This window comes from Panulirus ornatus, chromosome 6, assembly GCF_036320965.1.
Source record: "Panulirus ornatus isolate Po-2019 chromosome 6, ASM3632096v1, whole genome shotgun sequence".
NCBI classification, from domain to species: domain Eukaryota; kingdom Metazoa; phylum Arthropoda; class Malacostraca; order Decapoda; family Palinuridae; genus Panulirus; species Panulirus ornatus.
In genome coordinates, this window is record NC_092229.1 from 12,978,466 (window position 1) to 12,997,648 (window position 19,183).

Sequence of the window (19,183 nt, forward strand, 5' to 3'; positions counted from 1 at the left end):
TTCCTCCAGTTTTTCTCCATTCAAACTCACCTCCCAACTGACTTGACCCTCAACCCTACTGTACCTAATAACCTTGCTCTTATTCACATTTACTCTTAACTTTCTTCTTCCACACACTTTTCCAAACTCAGTCACCAGCTTCTGCAGTTTCTCACATGAATCAGCCACCAGCGCTGTATCATCAGCGAACAACAACTGACTCACTTCCCAAGCTCTCTCATCCCCAACAGACTTCATACTTGCCCCTCTTTCCAAAACTCTTGCATTTACCTCCCTAACAACCCCATCCATAAACAAATTAAACAACCATGGAGACATCACACACCCCTGCCGCAAACCTACATTCACTGAGAACCAATCACTTTCCTCTCTTCCTACACGTACACATGCCTTACATCCTCGATAAAAACTTTTCACTGCTTCTAACAACTTTCCTCCCACACCATATATTCTTAATACCTTCCACAGAGCATCTCTATCAACTCTATCATATGCCTTCTCCAGATCCATAAATGCTACATACAAATCCATTTGCTTTTCTAAGTATTTCTCACATACATTCTTCAAAGCAAACACCTGATCCACACATCCTCTACCACTTCTGAAACCACACTGCTCTTCCCCAATCTGATGCTCTGTACATGCCTTCACCCTCTCAATCAATACCCTCCCATATAATTTACCAGGAATACTCAACAAACTTATACCTCTGTAATTTGAGCACTCACTCTTATCCCCTTTGCCTTTGTACAATGGCACTATGCACGCATTCCGCCAATCCTCAGGCACCTCACCATGAGTCATACATACATTAAATAACCTTACCAACCAGTCAACAATACAGTCACCCCCTTTTTTAATAAATTCCACTGCAGTACCATCCAAACCTGCTGCCTTGCTGGCTTTCATCTTCCGCAAAGCTTTCACTACCTCTTCTCTGTTTACCAAATCATTTTCCCTAACCCTCTCACTTTGCACACCACCTCGACCAAAACACCCTATATCTGCCACTCTATCATCAAACACATTCAACAAACCTTCAAAATACTCACTCCATCTCCTTCTCACATCACCACTACTTGTTATCACCTCCCCACTTGCGCCCTTCACCGAAGTTCCCATTTGCTCCCTTGTCTTACGCACTTTATTTACCTCCTTCCAGAACATCTTTTTACTCTCCCTAAAATTTAATGATACTCTCTCACCCCAACTCTCATTTGCCCTTTTTTTCACCTCTTGCACCTTTCTCTTGACCTCCTGTCTCTTTCTTTTATACATCTCCCACTCAATTGCATTTTTTCCCTGCAAAAATCATCCAAATGCCTCTCTCTTCTCTTTCACTAATACTCTTACTTCTTCATCCCACCACTCACTACCCTTTCTAATCAACCCACCTCCCACTCTTCTCATGCCACAAGCATCTTTTGCGCAATCCATCACTGATTCCCTAAATACATCCCATTCCTCCCCCACTCCCCTTACTTCCATTGTTCTCACCTTTTTCCATTCTGTACTCAGTCTCTCCTGGTACTTCCTCACACAGGTCTCCTTCTCAAGCTCACTTACTCTCACCACCCTCTTCACCCCAACATTCACTCTTCTTTTTTTCATAGTCGATTGCCATTTCCTATATAAGCGGGGTAACGCTACAAACAGACAAAGAGAGGCCGCATCTGCTTACATTCATTCTCTAGTTATATGCAATGCACCAAAACCATACACATCGCATCTTATGGGTTCAACTAATTGTTCTTGAGAACTACGGCTGACTAGTAATCATTACCTATACAGTTTGTGAAAGATACTGTATAGATGAAAGCATTAATACAAGAATGTTTTGAATGAAGATAAAATACTTTCCAAGGATATTTTAGCACAATGAAAGTGTATGAAATTGATTCTGAAAATATTCAAACCTTTCATGTATGCACTTAACTAAAGAGTTTAATAGGTAAGAGAATACTGTAAGAGAAAAAGACATTAACCTTTAGAAGTATATTATTAACACAAAATTTACCTTAGATAATGAAAATGTAAAAGAATCATCTAAAGTTGACAGAGTAACAAACTCTGACAAGTGATATCAGTAGAGAATAAAGATTTAACCATAATCATAAAGTAAATTTGTCAACAGCTATAAAACAGTAGTTTGAAGGCAAACAATATCATGAATCCTAGAAGCAATAAAAAAGATACATATGTTACAGAGGAAATTAGGTGTAAAGCCACAGTAGTAATAATGATGCAATGGTGGCTGTAATTATAAGCTAAAAATACTGCTCGTATCTACAAAGCAGTTATGAGGGTAGATGTAGGGCCAAGTTGGCAGAAATAAAGCAGCAATGGTAGTATGCAAAATGTAGGCATGATAGTAGCTACAGTTGAGTGTGTAATAGACAGAAGGCACTACAGCAGCAGAAGGCAAAGGTTGCAATGACTGTTAGGCAGATACCGCAAGAACATAAAGTATATAGACTGGTGGTTAACATATGACATACAGTGGTTCAACATAAAGTTTGTTATAAACACTTGCAAAAATTGTGAGTAACATGAGACTGATATCATGGTTTACATAAGAGATGAATTTGTGGTAAGACTGAGATGGTGGTAAGGATCCAGTGTGCAAATAACATCGTGCATTGCCTGTGGCAATCTCAGATAAAGCAGTTCAACTGTTCTGACACTATTAAAACATTTTCAAAGTATCTATAGATATACCATGGTTATCTAAGAGAATTTATAGCAATGTAACATGACTTGTTGCTGAGACTGCCACAAAGAAAGACCCATCAGAAGCTACAAAGGTCATATGCCTCAGAAACAAAATCAATGTAAAGTGTGTCTTATTCCGAGCGTAGTAGGGGCAGTTCTCACCATGCCAGATCCCAGATCTGAGTTTCTTCAACACTTTGTGGTCAGAAAGCTCAACATTCTCTGCAAGAAAATGAGGCCAAATTTTGTAATGTCCTTAGTGGCTGGGTTGCCAATATGTGTATCCAAGTCTGTAAGAGCAGTGGAGTCACTTTCCTTCATGGTGAGCAGGATTACACCCCTCAGCAAAGCCCACTTTAACAAAATCTATCTTATATTATGCACGAAAATAAAGTCCTGTCAAAGTTAACTGTTTAGGATTACTTGCTATAGCAAATCCCTGTTAATCAAAAGTTTATAAACAGATATAAACAAAAAAGTATCCTCTTTAGTACAGATCCCTGAAATCTATCAGTTACTCTAGAAATATGTGTAGGTTATTAGGGTCACTTGCTACAGCATTTTCCTATCCTCTGTTAGTGGCAAAATGGATAGTTAACCATTAGTGGGTTACAGGAAGGATATAGTCACAAATTAGTAGAAGGTAAAGCAATGTATTCAAAAGCTACAGAGCACAAACATATTGTTCTTAAAATATTACTCTCCTAAATGTTGAAATACCTTTCATTTATAATAAGATGAAGTACAATATAAGTACAGTTGTAACAATACATAAAATGTCTGGTAAATGGCTGAATGGGATGTTCACTACAAAGCTGTAGTTTGTTGTTCCAGATACTGACTATAATTTTTCCTGTCAGTCCTCAGCAATGGCCACTATCAGGATGATTAAAATCTTTTTCATCTGTTATAGAATTCTATACTATACTTTACTGTATAACAATAAATTCTTAGCATAGTTCTGAATTATGCATATTTGTACATATACGTTCCCAATATCAGTGAAGGATAACACCTGAGAATGAAGGAGTCTGCCCTTCAGAGCAACCTAAATATCCTTTTTATCATCAATTAAGGGAAATTTTATGAATTCCGAAACAACTTTACCTTCCCCATTATTCCTGGTCCAGCCCAGCCTCACCATCTCTCTCACTACCTTTGTTATCATTTCCTATTTAATTTCCATCATCTAGTGCACAAGAGAAAATCAGGTTTAGATTTTGATAGCCTGGGTAATGTTTCAGTGACTGTTCACATTCAGTATTACCTGGGAACACAATTCTGGCAAGTAACTCATATCAATACCCTCACATCCTGCTATATATATGTTACAAGTGGGGGAGTCTCATGAAACATCTTGTCTCTAAGTGCGAATTCAAAAGACTTAGTACTGACACACTCCTTTACTGCCTCAAGAAATTTTGAGACTGTCTTTTAACAACATTCTATTAAGTCATGTTTGAGTAATAGTCACCTGGCCATACAATATACGTTTACATGGATTTCCTTCTTTTTCTACTAACATGTTTTAACTTCCCTGGTGCTTTCCTTTTGATGCTGTGGAGTTCAGGTGACTTATCTTAGGTCCATTTAGAGGAGATTAGGTCACCTCAAAGTTTTAGTCTAAAGGTGTTAGAAACAAATCTGCTAACTAATTTACATTTGCAGTTACAACCAATATTTTCTGACATTTTCTTGGATTTATCCCAAATTTCTGACACTATACAAAATAGTTGCTGTATTATGTTCCTCCAGGACTTGTCTCTCAGACTGTTCATAATTGTAAATGCTCAACAGTTTATTTAACTATGGGTACAAAATATACTGAAGAGTATTTTCAGCATATATATGAGGAACATACATACTGAAGAGTATTTTCAGCATATATATGACGAACATAAAAAGACTTTATCTTTGATTTATGCACTAGGAATCAGGAAAGGAATAGCAATCTCAAATTGAAATGAGATTACTTTCGTCATGTGAACTACACACAATGATAAGATTTCAGGTGTTTTCATTCAGGCCAAGTAAACGTACCTTTAATGACCTGCCAGGAAAAGCACACAATCAAAGCACATTGAGCAATATGCCAAAGGATAGTCATCAGTAGGAACATGTTACAATTAACACAGGTATTCTAATCATTCCAGTGACATAATAACCATGAACACCTCTGGAAGATAATTACTGTAAACTTACAGCTGGAGACAAATGATAGTCATGATGTATCAAAAAATTACTTTCACCCTACAAGAAGCAACCAATGATAGCAGTGTTTATTACTAGTCTATTCTAGTGGGTTCTAAGTCATTCAGTGATGCACCACACCAATCATTTGTCTCTAGCAATAAGGTTAAAGTAATATTCAGTTACACCATAATCCAGTAACACTGAACAACCTCCAAAACTACATTAGCTTTTGTAAATAGAGCACTGTCATGTAGCTCTTTACCAGCAAAACGCCTCTCAATCTTTGTTATATTTGAACTCACCTCTTGGGTTCTTTTCACGGACTTCATAGTCATCAATTTGAACGGTAGCATTTGGGCCTGAACGAATGAAGCGAACAACATGATACAAGCCATCATTGACTTTTGACATGACTTCACCAATAGGATGGTCCTCTGTACCCATGTTGTACACCACAAAGATGTTTCCGTCAACCTGTTTGTGAGGTAAAGCAAATAAAAATATGAGGGGAATGGTTAATATCACATAATCATACCTATGTAACTCTTAGTGTTATCCACATACAATTTTCTGCTTCATAATGGACCCTTACAGATTTTCAATTGACAAACTGTCAGGACAGTGAAGCACTGTATAAAATACTTTATCAAAATGCTTTAATCTACATAGTAATTTATGAGATAATCTTACTTTTATATATCATCTTAAGAGAAAAGTCTATACTACAAAATATACTTCCTGCTTAGAATTTAATCCTCTTTTTATAACATAAATTAATTCATCTTACAATATTTACTTTAAAAAGATCTAAGCTAAAAATCTTGTCTTTTTCCACTTTTCATTGTGTGGCAACCTCTAATATAAGATTGATCAAAACTATGCAAATATGGTAACTAATATTCCCTAACCTACCCAGCCATAAGACTGAACAAACATCTCTGCAGCAACAAAGAAGAATGGTACTACTAGGACTATCAAGACATGGAGATTGTTTTGAATCATAAATTCACAAGAAGGGGAAATGTATAAAAATAAGCAAATAAAAATTGTGAGAGCACTTTAAATACTGCATTAAGTATGTTAGGAGTAACTAGCACATGATGTATACTGATAATATATATACTGTGGAAGGATCAACTATGTATAGTATTGAGAGGCTGGAGTCTAATAATTGATTCTGTATTACATCTTAAGAGTCAGTGAAGATCCAAAAAACTATAAAACTGCACAAAGTTAAATACCTCTTAGATGAAATATCATTATCATTTTCAAAATGAGAGCTTTTTAGACCAAAGTATTCAGAATAACTACAAAGTTTCAGATACATTCCTTGTTAGATGAGACTTCTTTTATCTGCTTATAAACTTGTCTAAGTCCAGAAAATATGCTGTTTTGTAAGATTCTTTACTCAATTTCTTACAATCATTCAATTCACTAACATGAACCAATCAAAGCTATCCCACACTTACAATCTCCAATTCCATGTAGTCATTAGAGTTGGCAGAGTCAAGACGTAATACAACGGCATCATCCTGATTTGTCATGAAGCCAAGAGCCAACATGTCCCTACGGGAGTCAGGCCATCGACCCTCAGGATACTGGAAGGTCATCAAACCAGTCCCACGACCAAATTCATATGATGTTGATTCTGCCAAATTATGAAATAAAGTTTAGAGAAAATACATAAAACTCTTTTCACTAGTTATCCTTCTCAATTCAGCAAAGTAACTTCAAGAACAGGGCTCAAAGGAAAGATAGATGCTTGACTCCTTTTTTTGTTACAAATTCTATAAAATATATTATTCTGGAGACTAGAATTTCCAGCCCCAACTCCTGCTACCCTCATCACTTTCTATGGCACACTACTATACAAAAGCATGATGTGCGGTAAAAGCTGTTAAAGATGAAGTAGGATTGAATAATTAGCTGAAGATTAAAGCTGGGGTAAGAAGGGTTACAGTATGAAGAGCTATAGATTTGTTACCAAAAATAAAAATATGCAGTGGATGAAAGTATAGATAAAACATCAGAATAGCATCAGACAGAACTGGAAACAATGCTGTTCCATAAGGATAATAAAGCTATAACTAAGTTCCTGTATATCTCTGGAGATGACTCATGAGGATGCAACAGAAATGAGATAAGATGCTAAAGCTGAAATGTCGGTAAAACTGCTTCCACCATCTCATGACAACTCTAGATTGTGTGAAACATGATAAAGAAAACAGCATAATCAAGTTGTCTGCATTTGAGAAAGAAAAAGTAGGTTAACAACTGGTAGATAAATCTAATTCTTACTTTAAAAAACTAAAAATAAATATTTGGACTACAAGCTACAACACTAATCAAACCATCTAATGCTGAAATTGCTGTTGGTACTTACCATCAGAGCATGTGGGGCCTGTGTAAGAAGTCAAATCACAGTTGCAGGAGTAGGAGTTCCATAGCTGGACACAGGTACCACCATTGGCACATGCATTCTTGTGACACTTAGTAATGGGACCTGAAATTTCAAGATTTATAGATAAAAATTCATCTTCAATACATCTGAAAAATAAATGATATTCAACTATATTCATTAATAAGTTCCACGACATTGTAATAATTTCATTAAGTTTTTCTTATGATACTTTGTACTTACCCTCACAGCCAGGATACACATGATTAGACATGATAGGAACATCCTTGCCAGCAGGGTCAGGGGCTTCACCATTAAGGTCCAGAGAGGCCATGCATCCCTCAAATCCAGAACGTGACACAACATGGCGAGGCAACTTTGTGTACATCTCCGGAGGAACGCCACCTAAAAGTAAATGCCAGTTAAAGTCAAAATCTTTTATGTAAGACTGGATCACTACTTAAGTACAAATAGGGCTGGTATAAGTACAGTAAGTTAAACTGAAGTAAGTGAAAAATATCAGGGTGCCAGATAAGCATTCTGGTAATTCTGAGATCTTGTAAATTTGTGCTTTATATAAGAGAACTGTAAGATTAGCTAAAGACTGCACCCGTGAGTAATAAGATGTAACTCTTTAAACTATCTTGTAGTTCAGAACTCTAATATACATCTTTACCTCTTTATCTTTCAATCTATAATCATTCAAACTGTGGTCATTTACACAGAGTAGATCACTGCATACAAGCATGCACCTTTAGTGAAAATTATTTTTCTAGAAATAGGACTCCCAACCCAAATCCTATGATATGCAGGAGATATGGAGGTAGTGCTCTTTCTCTCCTATCCAATCTACCTTTACCTATTTTGCTGATATCCATTCCCACTAGGAACTCCCCCATGGAGGTGACCACAGCAAAAGAGTCCATAATTGGTCACCTCCAGCGCCACTTCTTAGCCTTCAATGTCTCACCCTGAACTGGCAACCAGCAGCAGGCAACTCTAGCACAATGTTTTCGAAGACTCCTACCTAATGTTCCTACTGACTACTTCTTTGTAATGTCTACCTAATGTTCCAACCTACTGCTTCTACCTAATGCTCCTGCCTAATGTTCCTACCAACTACTTTTACCAACTGATTCTACCTAATGTTCCTACCACTTTGCCAAAAGGCAGGGATAGAGCTACAAAGTACTCACCACAGGAATCTCTAGAGTTACAATAAATAAGTTGTTTGAGTTAAGTGTTGTCAAGTTTTAGGTGTGATAAGAAGACCTTGTGGACAGGATGCCAGCAGTCCATGTAGGATTGAGGTGGAAAAAAAAGAAAGCTACCTGAGTCAAAGGAGTGAAACTTGACAACCACTGAGATGCTGGCTCCCCTAGCACCGGAAACAGATGACATCCATTCTCTAACTGTTGTGTGTAATGCACCAAAACCACAGCTCTCTATCCATTACCAGTCCCCACAGACCTTTCTATGGTTCACCCTATATATATATATATATATATATATATATATATATATATATATATATATATATATATATATATATATATCTTTTCTTTCTTTTAAACTATTCGCCATTTCCCGCGTTAGCGAGGTAGCGTTAAGAACAGAGGACTGGGCCTTTTTTGGAATATCCTCACCTGGCCCCCTCTGTTCCTTCTTTTGGAAAAAAAAAAAAAAACGAGAGGGGAGGATTTCCAGCCCCCCGCTCCCTCCCCTTTTAGTCGCCTTCTACGACACGCAGGGAATACGTGTGAAGTATTCTTAATCCCCTATCCCCAGGGATAATATATATATATATATATATATATATATATATAGTTATCCCTGGGGATAGGGGAGAAAGAATACTTCCCACGTATTCCCTGCGTGTCGTAGAAGGCGACTAAAAGGGGAGGGAACGGGGGGCTGGAATTTTTTTTTTTTGATTTCCCAAAAGAAGGAACAGAGAAGGGGGCCAGGTAAGGATATTCCCCCAGAGGCCCAGTCCTCTGTTCTTAACGCTACCTTGCTAACACGGGAAATGGCGAAAAGTTTGAAAGAAAGATATATATATATATAGTACCCCACATGAGACGGACAATAATACCTTGGTTGAAACTAAAATAAATAGAGCATGAGGAAAAGAGTGAAGAGATCAATTAAAGTTCCTTGAGTATTGGCAAACATGACTCTTAAGGGGGGTAAGGTTACAGGAACAGAAAAAGACAGAAGAAAGATAACTAGGTGTTTTCCAATGTCCTGTGGTCCCCTGGTAAGTCGAAGTATGATGGTTGGTGTTACTGCCATATGAACAAAAAATATTCATTTGTTTACACTGCACAGGGTCGGTTAAAACCATTTATTCTCTCCCATGGGTTTCTCTAGGTAACTCAGCCTTGTGGTTACTTGTGTGCACCAGGTAGACTTGCAGGTGACATTCTGCATCTTAACATGCCTCCAATCAGTATGAATCACTGGTTCCTTCAAATGCAAGTGGGAAAATTCAGAATGTACACCATGATGCTTAGAACTATTGATTAACCCTGTGTCCTATGCATTTAGGAATGAAAGGATTAAAGAGAAAATGAGTCCAATGACTCAAGGATACAGATTTTAGTATTGCAAGTCTGTATGGATATCTCTAAATATTGTCCTTGTGGTTTACAAATCATTATCATCATTTTGGGAAAAAAAATAAGTTATTCACCAAGGTAGAGGAAGCCTTGAAGATCCAAGTTTTCACTACTACCACCACTGGTGAAAGTAGCAATGTTGTCATCAACCATCAGTGTGTGCTGAAGAGATGAGGGACGGCTTACAGTTACCACATGCCATTTGTTGTCATTAAGAGCCATCTTGTTGTCCCGTATCCTTACTGGCCTATCACCCAAGTTGAAGATCAAGTGAACATGGCCATGGACAAGCTCCAGGGCCAAAAAGTCATGACCTATGGATAAAGAATTACAGTCAGTACACATCAAATAGAATAAATGAAGAGGGAAAAGATATTCAACAGATAAAAGGCAAAATTAAGCAATATCCTTTATCATTTCCCTACTGAAGTATCAACCAAATGATTTTTAGCTACTAGCCCATGTCTTACCCTTTCCCCCATTATACATAAGAAGGCCTGATGGTTGAAGGGTCTTAAACTGAAAGTAGATGTTGGTGGAGGCATAAGCCTTAAGTTGTGGGAGGGCTACATATGCTGTCTTGGTTTTAAAGGTGACTGGGTGATGAACAACCTGGGCACCCCTGCCAAACACTGCTGTGACCTGGAGGATGAGAATATTTAGTAGCATCTTTCTGAAGTACAACCAGGGCAATCCCCCTCCTCCTTTTCCTTTAACATTTTGTAACTGTCAAAGACTATAAACAACATTCATGTAATATTAAGAACCCTACATCAATACAGTAGAATGTAAAAAAAAATCCAAAGAATTAAATGAACCTAATGCTGGTAATTTTTCATTGATTAATTGTATTTTAACATTATATCCTTTACTGAAGATCTACTTTCAAACATTAGATATTTTTTCAACACTGGGTACTTTTACATGATTACGATTATGAAAATAGCTAATAAGCTGCAGAAGATCATCAGGATCATATTCTTAAATCAGTTAAATCATCAAGGTAACAGTAATGCATGCTGATTTATGCTATTATCATTTCATTCCCATGATTCTCTATAGTAAATACTGAGCGTGAACAATCTTCAAATATGGCACAGATCAGTGGGGTTCAAACTGTTACATTGTTATAGCCACTTATAAGCATTAGAAAATAAAACTATCATTTATTTGTTTCTTTTTTAACAAAAATAAAATATATTTATTTTGCTTTGTTACTGTCTCCCACGTTTGCGAGGTAGCGCAAGGAAACAGACGAAAGAAATGGCCCAACCCACCCCCATACACATGTATATACATACACGTCCAAACACGCAAATATACATACCTATACATCTCAATGTACACATATATATACACACACAGACATATACATATATACACATGTACATAATTCATACTGTCTGCCTTTATTTATTCCCATCGCCACCTCACCACACATGGAATAACATCCCCCTCCCCCCTCATGTGTGCGAGGTAGCGCTAGGAAAAGACAACAAAGGTTCCATTCATTCACACTCAGTCTATAGCTGTCATGTAGTAAAATGTAATAAAATGTTATAAAATGTAATAAAAATAAAAGATAACCAAAAATTTATCTGGGAGGGGAAAAGTTAAGAGAATTTAAAATATTGAGAAATATTTTCAAAATGGTTCCAGTGAAAGTATATTTTTCATGTTTGTGCTCCCTAAGTAAGAGGTAGGCTTGTAAGGCCTTTACATTCTCGCAACACATGCGGAAAACATCCTTCAGTAATGGCCAAACCTTCACCCCTCTACCTCCTTCCCTCTGGCTTGCTACTTCCTCTCTCTCTGATATTCTGGTCTTGCCTCTGGGTGTGATAGCAGAAGAAAATTTTAAGGGCTGCATTTGATTTCTAAATGAAGGGAAGTGGGGTAGCAAGGTTACAGACTTACAATTCTAACTTATATGAGTAACCATTAAATGATAACTTTTGCAAAGTTCTCATTCAATTGATATGGATTTCTATTTCAAGCACACTTTCATAAATCACTCATCTTCATGAAAGATAAACTTCCACAACATAAATGAACTCACCTCCATCTTGTTCAAATGACCAGCACGTGCCATTTCAAACAGGTAATTCCCATTGATGTAGAAACTCTGCATCTGTCCTATGAAAGATGGGATGGAGCCTTGGTTGGAAGAGGCACCACCAGAGGGTATGGAAGAAGATAGCAAAGATGCAGATGAGGTGGAAGCAGGTGAAGCAAATGTTGATGATGGCCTCCACTTGTTGCTGATCATTCCAATGTGGATATTCCGATACTGAAGGACACTATGGCGGCCCATTGTGTGGTCTGTGGAAAAAGAGATATCTAAAATATTTCCTATGATGGAAGAAAAGAGTATATTAATATAAGGCTATCATTCTTCATGAACTAAGGGAGAATGAAATTCATACATTATTTCTATTGTGATTTGCGTGTCAAAGAAGGCGACTAAAAGGGAAGGGAGCGGGGAGCTGGAAATCCTCCTCTCCCGTTTCTTTTTTAATTTTCCAAAAGAAGGAACGGAGAAGGGGGCCAGGTGAGGATATTCCCTCAAAGGTCCAGTTCTCTGCTCTTAACGCTACCTTGCGAATAGTATGAAAGAAAAGAAAGACTTAAGAGAGTAAAAACTCATGAAAATCTTTGAGGTAAGGTGGATGTAGAGGATACCCTCAAAAGTTCTTGAAATAATAAGAGGATGGTGTCATATATAATGCCTTTCTCTGTGTATAAAAATAATGGAAGAGCTCCATGTTAACTATGTTATAAAAGCAAATTTTGCAGTCTTATATATGACAACTGCCATGCGTGAAGGAAAGGAATCATTAGTGCAATGTCACTTCTATGTTGTGAGGAAATATTCAAATGAATATCCCCTTTGATTCTAGTAAAGGTGATTTTCTTAAAACATGTGGAGAGACAGGATGATAAATGCAGACTTCTTTCCTACATGCTGTTGTAGGTGGAAATTCATCATATATAAAAAGAGATTCAAGTTTACTGTAACAGTCACCATCCCAACTCCCTTGGAAAGTCAATTCTACCCCTCTCTGACCATCCACTTGCTTTGGTTTTTCATTTTTTTTTTTTTTTTTTTTTTATACTTTGTCGCTGTCTCCCGCGTTTGCGAGGTAGTGCAAGGAAACAGACGAAAGAAATGGCCCAACCCCCCCCATACACATGTACATACACACGTCCACACACGCAAATATACATACCTACACAGCTTTCCTTGGTTTACCCCGGACGCTTCACATGCCTTGATTCAATCCACCGACAGCACGTCAACCCCTGTATACCACATCGCTCCAATTCCCTCTATTCCTTGCCCTCCTTTCACCCTCCTGCATGTTCAGGCCCCGATCACACAAAATCCTTTTCACTCCATCTCTCCACCTCCAATTTGGTCTCCCTCTTCTCCTCGTTCCCTCCACCTCCGACACATATATCCTCTTGGTCAATCTTTCCTCACTCATTCTCTCCATGTGCCCAAACCATTTCAAAACACCCTCTTCTGCTCTCTCAACCACGCTCTTTTTATTTCCACACATCTCTCTTACCCTTACGTTACTTACTCGATCAAACCACCTCACACCACACATTGTCCTCAAACATCTCATTTCCAGCACATCCATCCTCCTGCGCACAACTCTATCCATAGCCCACGCCTCGCAACCATACAACATTGTTGGAACTACTATTCCTTCAAACATACCCATTTTTGCTTTCCGGGATAATGTTCTCGACTTCCACACATTTTTCAAGGCTCCCAAAATTTTCGCCCCCTCCCCCACCCTATGATCCACTTCCGCTTCCATGGTTCCATCCGCTGACAGATCCACTCCCAGATATCTAAAACACTTCACTTCCTCCAGTTTTTCTCCATTCAAACTCACCTCCCAATTGACTTGACCCTCAACCCTACTGTACCTAATAACCTTGCTCTTATTCACATTTACTCTTAACTTTCTTCTTCCACACACTTTACCAAACTCCGTCACCAGCTTCTGCAGTTTCTCACATGAATCCGCCACCAGCGCTGTATCATCAGCGAACAACAACTGACTCACTTCCCAAGCTCTCTCATCCCCAACAGACTTCATACTTGCCCCTCTTTCCAAGACTCTTGCATTTACCTCCCTAACAACCCCGTCCATAAACAAATTAAACAACCATGGAGACATCACACACCCCTGCCGCAAACCTACATTCACTGAGAACCAATCACTTTCCTCTCTTCCTACACGTACACATGCCTTACATCCTCGATAAAAACTTTTCACTGCTTCTAACAACTTGCCTCCCACACCATATATTCTTAATACCTTCCACAGAGCATCTCTAGCAACTCTATCATATGCCTTCTCCAGATCCATAAATGCTACATACAAATCCATTTGCTTTTCTAAGTATTTCTCACATACATTCTTCAAAGCAAACACCTGATCCACACATCCTCTACCACTTCTGAAACCACACTGCTCTTCCCCAATCTGATGCTCTGTACATGCCTTCACCCTCTCAATCAATACCCTCCCATATAATTTACCAGGAATACTCAACAAACTTATACCTCTGTAATTTGAGCACTCACTCTTATCCCCTTTGCCTTTGTACAATGGCACTATGCACGCATTCCGCCAATCCTCAGGCACCTCACCATGAGTCATACATACATTAAATAACCTTACCAACCAGTCAACAATACAGTCACCCCCTTTTTTAATAAATTCCACTGCAATACCATCCAAACCTGCTGCCTTGCCGGCTTTCATCTTCATTTTACTGTTTTATTTTGTATTTCTTTATGCTTGGGATAATATCTACATATCCAATCAACAATCAACATTTGAGTATCAGCCACTAGTCACAAAAATTCTTAGCTGCCTGATTTACAAACTTTGACCATCTAAATTATGTCAATAAAGACAGTGGCTGCACAACTATATAAAGGATACTTGCACAGCTAGATCCCACTGTTCAAAGGGTTGATTTGAAAAGTAAGACTATATATATGGGAAATCACAAGACCTTCATATACATAGGCAACTGTATGTTCCAACAAGTACCACATATACGGTATATAAGGGATGTAAAAACCAACTTTAAACCCAAACAAGAATACTTACTTTTCATTTGTATCAAGGATCTAAAATGGTATCATTTCAAATATATCACATAATATAAAAGGTTAATCTCTGATAACAATACTACTTTAAATGTAATGATATATTTGCAATCCTATTTTCTGTGAAGCATTAAAATCAGAGAGTGTTGCTATCAATCATTTTTCATTGTGATAAACAACTGCAAACAGCACCCTAAGCTGCAATCAATCTGATTCTGGGAGCCATTAATACTCAAGATAAATTAATGCCTATACAAGAAAGAAAAGTAACATGAAAGACATTCCTACTGATATGGCTGCTGATTAGAACCACACAGTCAAGCATCCATATTGGCATATAACTGCAGTGGGAAACAAGTACATTTAAGATAATGACCAAATAGAAAAAGCTGGCAAACTGCAGAAAAAATCCAAGATGCCTGAATTTATAAACTAAGAGCATAGTGTGTGGGTATATAAAGATAGAATAGTTGCCACAGAAATTACAAAAACTGAGTTTTTTGTATTTGTTACTAGTATATATATTGTTACATGTCACCAATATATTTTCAAATGTGGTGTGAAATAAGGTCTTCTCACAAAGATCAAACAAGAATCTAAGTAAATGAGGTGCAGCACAGGTTTTAAGACCATAAGTTGTCTGAGGTAATAGTTGTTATTTGGATATAGTATTAGTAAAAGTCATCAAGATAATGACTGAAAAGAGAAGTCCTTAGCTGAAAGTCATACAAAGAGTGGTTCTTAAAAGAAAGAAGTGTAGAAAGAGATCCTCAGGGGAAGAAGTGTAAAGGGGTCATCAAGTGACATATCAAGGAAATCTTTAGTAAATGAATGAGGCAATGTGATGCAGTGTATCCTTATTCAAAGAGGCCTTCCACTGCATGAGATGAGGAGGGGGGGGAAGGTTCTTAAATAAAAGAAGTATAAAAAAAGGTGTAAGGGAGTTCTAAGGGAAGGAATGGGTGAAATGGAGTTGTTAGGAAAGGAGGCATCAGAGGTCCTTAAGCTGATGATTAGATAGATGCCTTCAAGTGGTTGAGATGGAGGAGGAGGTCTCCAAGTGGATGAAGGGTTTTGAGTGGTCTTAAATTATAAGAAATGCTGAAGAAAATCATTAAGTGTATGGAATGCAAAGAAAGATTCTCAAGTAAGTTGCTGAGACAGGTATCCAAGAGAATGAACTTTAAGGAGAGATTCTTGAGATAAAGAATAGAGAGAGTCTCTCAACTATGATCGGCTTTGAGACAATTCTTATCTAAAATATGACGGAGAGAAGCACTTCTGATATATACTAAAGTTTCAGGTCATCAAACCAAGAAAAAAATATGAGAATATACAGTTTCTTACCAGTACAGAGAAAAGCTGTGCAGGGAAATCACTCACAGAATAGTGCTGAATGAAGAAGGAAGACATTCTGATATTTGGAAGTCAAGTGAAGAAACATAAAAGTAAATATCAAAACATTTAACAAAGTGAGGGTTACTTGTCCATTAAGGAAAACTTTTATAGAAGTAAAGAAGAAATCACTGTAAGTGGAACCTTCAGTAAAAAGGAAAACAACTCACCAATAGCAGGAGCCTCTTTGTCAACTTGTAGAGTAATCTGAGTAGCCCGACGAGTTAGACGAACAGAGTGCCACTGCTGGTCATTCAAGCCATTCCCAGCATGCACCACCTGCAGAAAATATTTAAAAATTTTCGTCAGAATGAGCATTACGCCTCTCTACAGCAGTTAAACAACCTTCAAAGAGCTTAAAACATAATCATAATAACAAGTATGATATGAATCCTGTTAACTCTTGTAAACAATGATGCTGATATGCATTAAAAATTTCATTTAATAAAGTCACAAGGTACTTTATGGCCTCTCATAATAAAATGCAAACTAAAAACATATTGTGTCTAGCAGACACTTTATGAAAAATCTGAGAACAGTTAGATTATTGCTCAAGAAAGAACAAAATTTACTTAATTTCATCCTTACATATGCTAACATGTCTACATGTGCCTCATAATGTTACTCAAACCTTTAATACTCTTACTGTCTTCATCCATGAAATCCCAATCTTTCTTTCATCTCAACTTATCCTTTGCTATATCAATATGTATTATCATTTAGCCTCTATATATGATATTGCTATCACTTTTCCACATCTTACATACTATTTCCTTACCTTGTCTCTATCCCCCAGCTTAACAGTAAGTCTCAGTTTGCCAGCCTGAAGAGCAAGTTCGAGTTTATCTGAAGATTGAGGGGAGGTGGTGGCCAGAAGGAGTCCAGTGGGTTGATTGGTGCGGAATCTGAAGGTAATATCCTCTGCTTGGGTGTTTGATTCTCGGTCCGAAAATACTCGCACAAATTGGGATCCATCAAAGCTTAAAGTTGCTGCATCTGTAAGAGAAGTGAGACACTGATACAATAATGACACTTCTACAAGAATCCACAATAATCATTATAACATTATGAAAGTAAGGCATGGGTCTTAGATAAAAATATACAGAAGAGGGTGACTGTGTTAAAAAGAAACGTTTGAGGACAATACATGGTGTGGATAGGACTGATCATATTAGAAATAATGAGAAAAAAAAAGAGCTGTGGTAGCAAGAGGAGTATGAATGATAGAGCTGAAGAAGGTGTAATGAAAAGATTTTGAGATGAAAAGGAAGAGTGAGAGGAGGATAAATTAGACTGTATACATGTTGGAAGTGGAAGAAATAAGGAAATGGGAAAATCTGAGGAGGTGGAAGGATGAAGTGAGAGATACTTTGAGTGTTCAGGACCTGAACATGCAGGAAGATATGACATGTGCATGGGACAAAGCGAATTGGAGCAATGTGGAATACAGGAGGCGATGTGTTGTTAGTTGGCTGAACCAGTGCATATGAAGTGGTCAGGGAAAAGCAAGGAAAGATGTACAGGACTTGAATGGGGATAAAGGTAATTTTTTCATTATGTTATTAAAACATTACATACTTTCAACATCTTTCTTTTCATAGACACAATTGCCTGACCTACTTTAGTGAGGCAACATCAGAAAGAAAAGAAAAATGGCCTCATTTGCACACAGCCACTATCTAGCTGTAATATAAATTGTACCAAAACCAGCACATATCATTCACAGCAAAGTTTCACACACTAATTCATAGTTAATCTTGAATGATATACATGCCTTGGTTTATAAGCCACTAACACCATGTGGTCCCCAACTATATACCACATTGATCCAATCTATCTACCCCATGCATGCCTTAAACTTCCTGCCTCATATCTTTATTACAAAATAGTCTACAAGACAATAAAATGATATATTCATCAATCTACTAAACTGAAATAATCATCTTTGTAAAGCAAATATAAATCAGTAAAAACCCAGCTCTGTGTATAAACATTTCCTTGGAATCTAGTAAAGATTACTGTGCATTTACACTTCCTCATATTTGAAATAACAGAGTGAGAGAGAGAGGATGGAATGAACTATTTTGGTCAAATAATATAGATTTCCCTTTCCATAAACCTGAATCTGTCATGGATCAGCATGTGAAAAGGCAGGGACTGGGTATAATCAGTATCAAGTTGTGAAAGAATTATTCATTAAGGCCTGGAAGGAACATATTAAGGGTGAGATGTGTTTGTGAAAGGTGGGGGAAGGGTTAGAAAAATGAGAGAATTCAAGGTAGGAGCCAGATATCACATGGAAAAGGTGGAGACAGGGTACAAAAAAGGTGGAAAGAAAGGGTGGATGGAAAGGGTGTGACAAAATATAACAACCATCAGTGGGAAAACTTAATGTCCTTGGAGAGAAGAACACTATTTCTTTATGTAGGCAAGGCCAGCAGATCTACTGCTTAAATAGAGTGTTTTGTTAACATATTTGGGCAAAATTCTGGGCTACACTCTTGTCTAAGTCCATCTTGATAAATTAGCTTCATCAAATTACGGATAAAGCTGAATGATTCATTACAGCTATTGCTCTTTAAAAATAATTAAAAGAAGTGAGATAATTCTTTCTTAAAAGCTGGGGCATACAAAGAAAAAAATGAGAAATTCCTTTTAACTTGGGTCTTTTCCTTACCTATTACTCTACAAGAAATCTTCACTTGACAATAAAGTCTAAAATTC

The 19,183-nt window shown here is 37.4% G+C and overlaps 1 protein-coding gene across 5 annotated transcripts in view; it reads right to left on the reverse strand.

Annotated features, from left to right (window-relative positions):
- Nrx-1 (Neurexin 1) overlaps positions 1–19,183 on the reverse strand; it is a 363,755-nt gene that overhangs the window by 16,104 nt on the left and 328,468 nt on the right. For 3 of the 5 annotated variants that reach the window (XM_071662514.1, XM_071662515.1, XM_071662516.1), the window contains 10 exons: positions 17,238–17,455; positions 16,630–16,738; positions 11,984–12,246; positions 10,395–10,566; positions 9,999–10,238; positions 7,547–7,708; positions 7,289–7,408; positions 6,375–6,553; positions 5,208–5,379; positions 2,875–2,934 (listed from right to left, as the gene is read on the reverse strand). In XM_071662514.1, the coding sequence (XP_071518615.1) occupies positions 2,875–2,934; positions 5,208–5,379; positions 6,375–6,553; positions 7,289–7,408; positions 7,547–7,708; positions 9,999–10,238; positions 10,395–10,566; positions 11,984–12,246; positions 16,630–16,738; positions 17,238–17,455 (1,695 nt within the window). The remainder of the gene's footprint in view (positions 1–2,874; positions 2,935–5,207; positions 5,380–6,374; positions 6,554–7,288; positions 7,409–7,546; positions 7,709–9,998; positions 10,239–10,394; positions 10,567–11,983; positions 12,247–16,629; positions 16,739–17,237; positions 17,456–19,183) is intronic. The other 2 variants (XM_071662517.1, XM_071662518.1) reach the window with 1 other exon arrangement.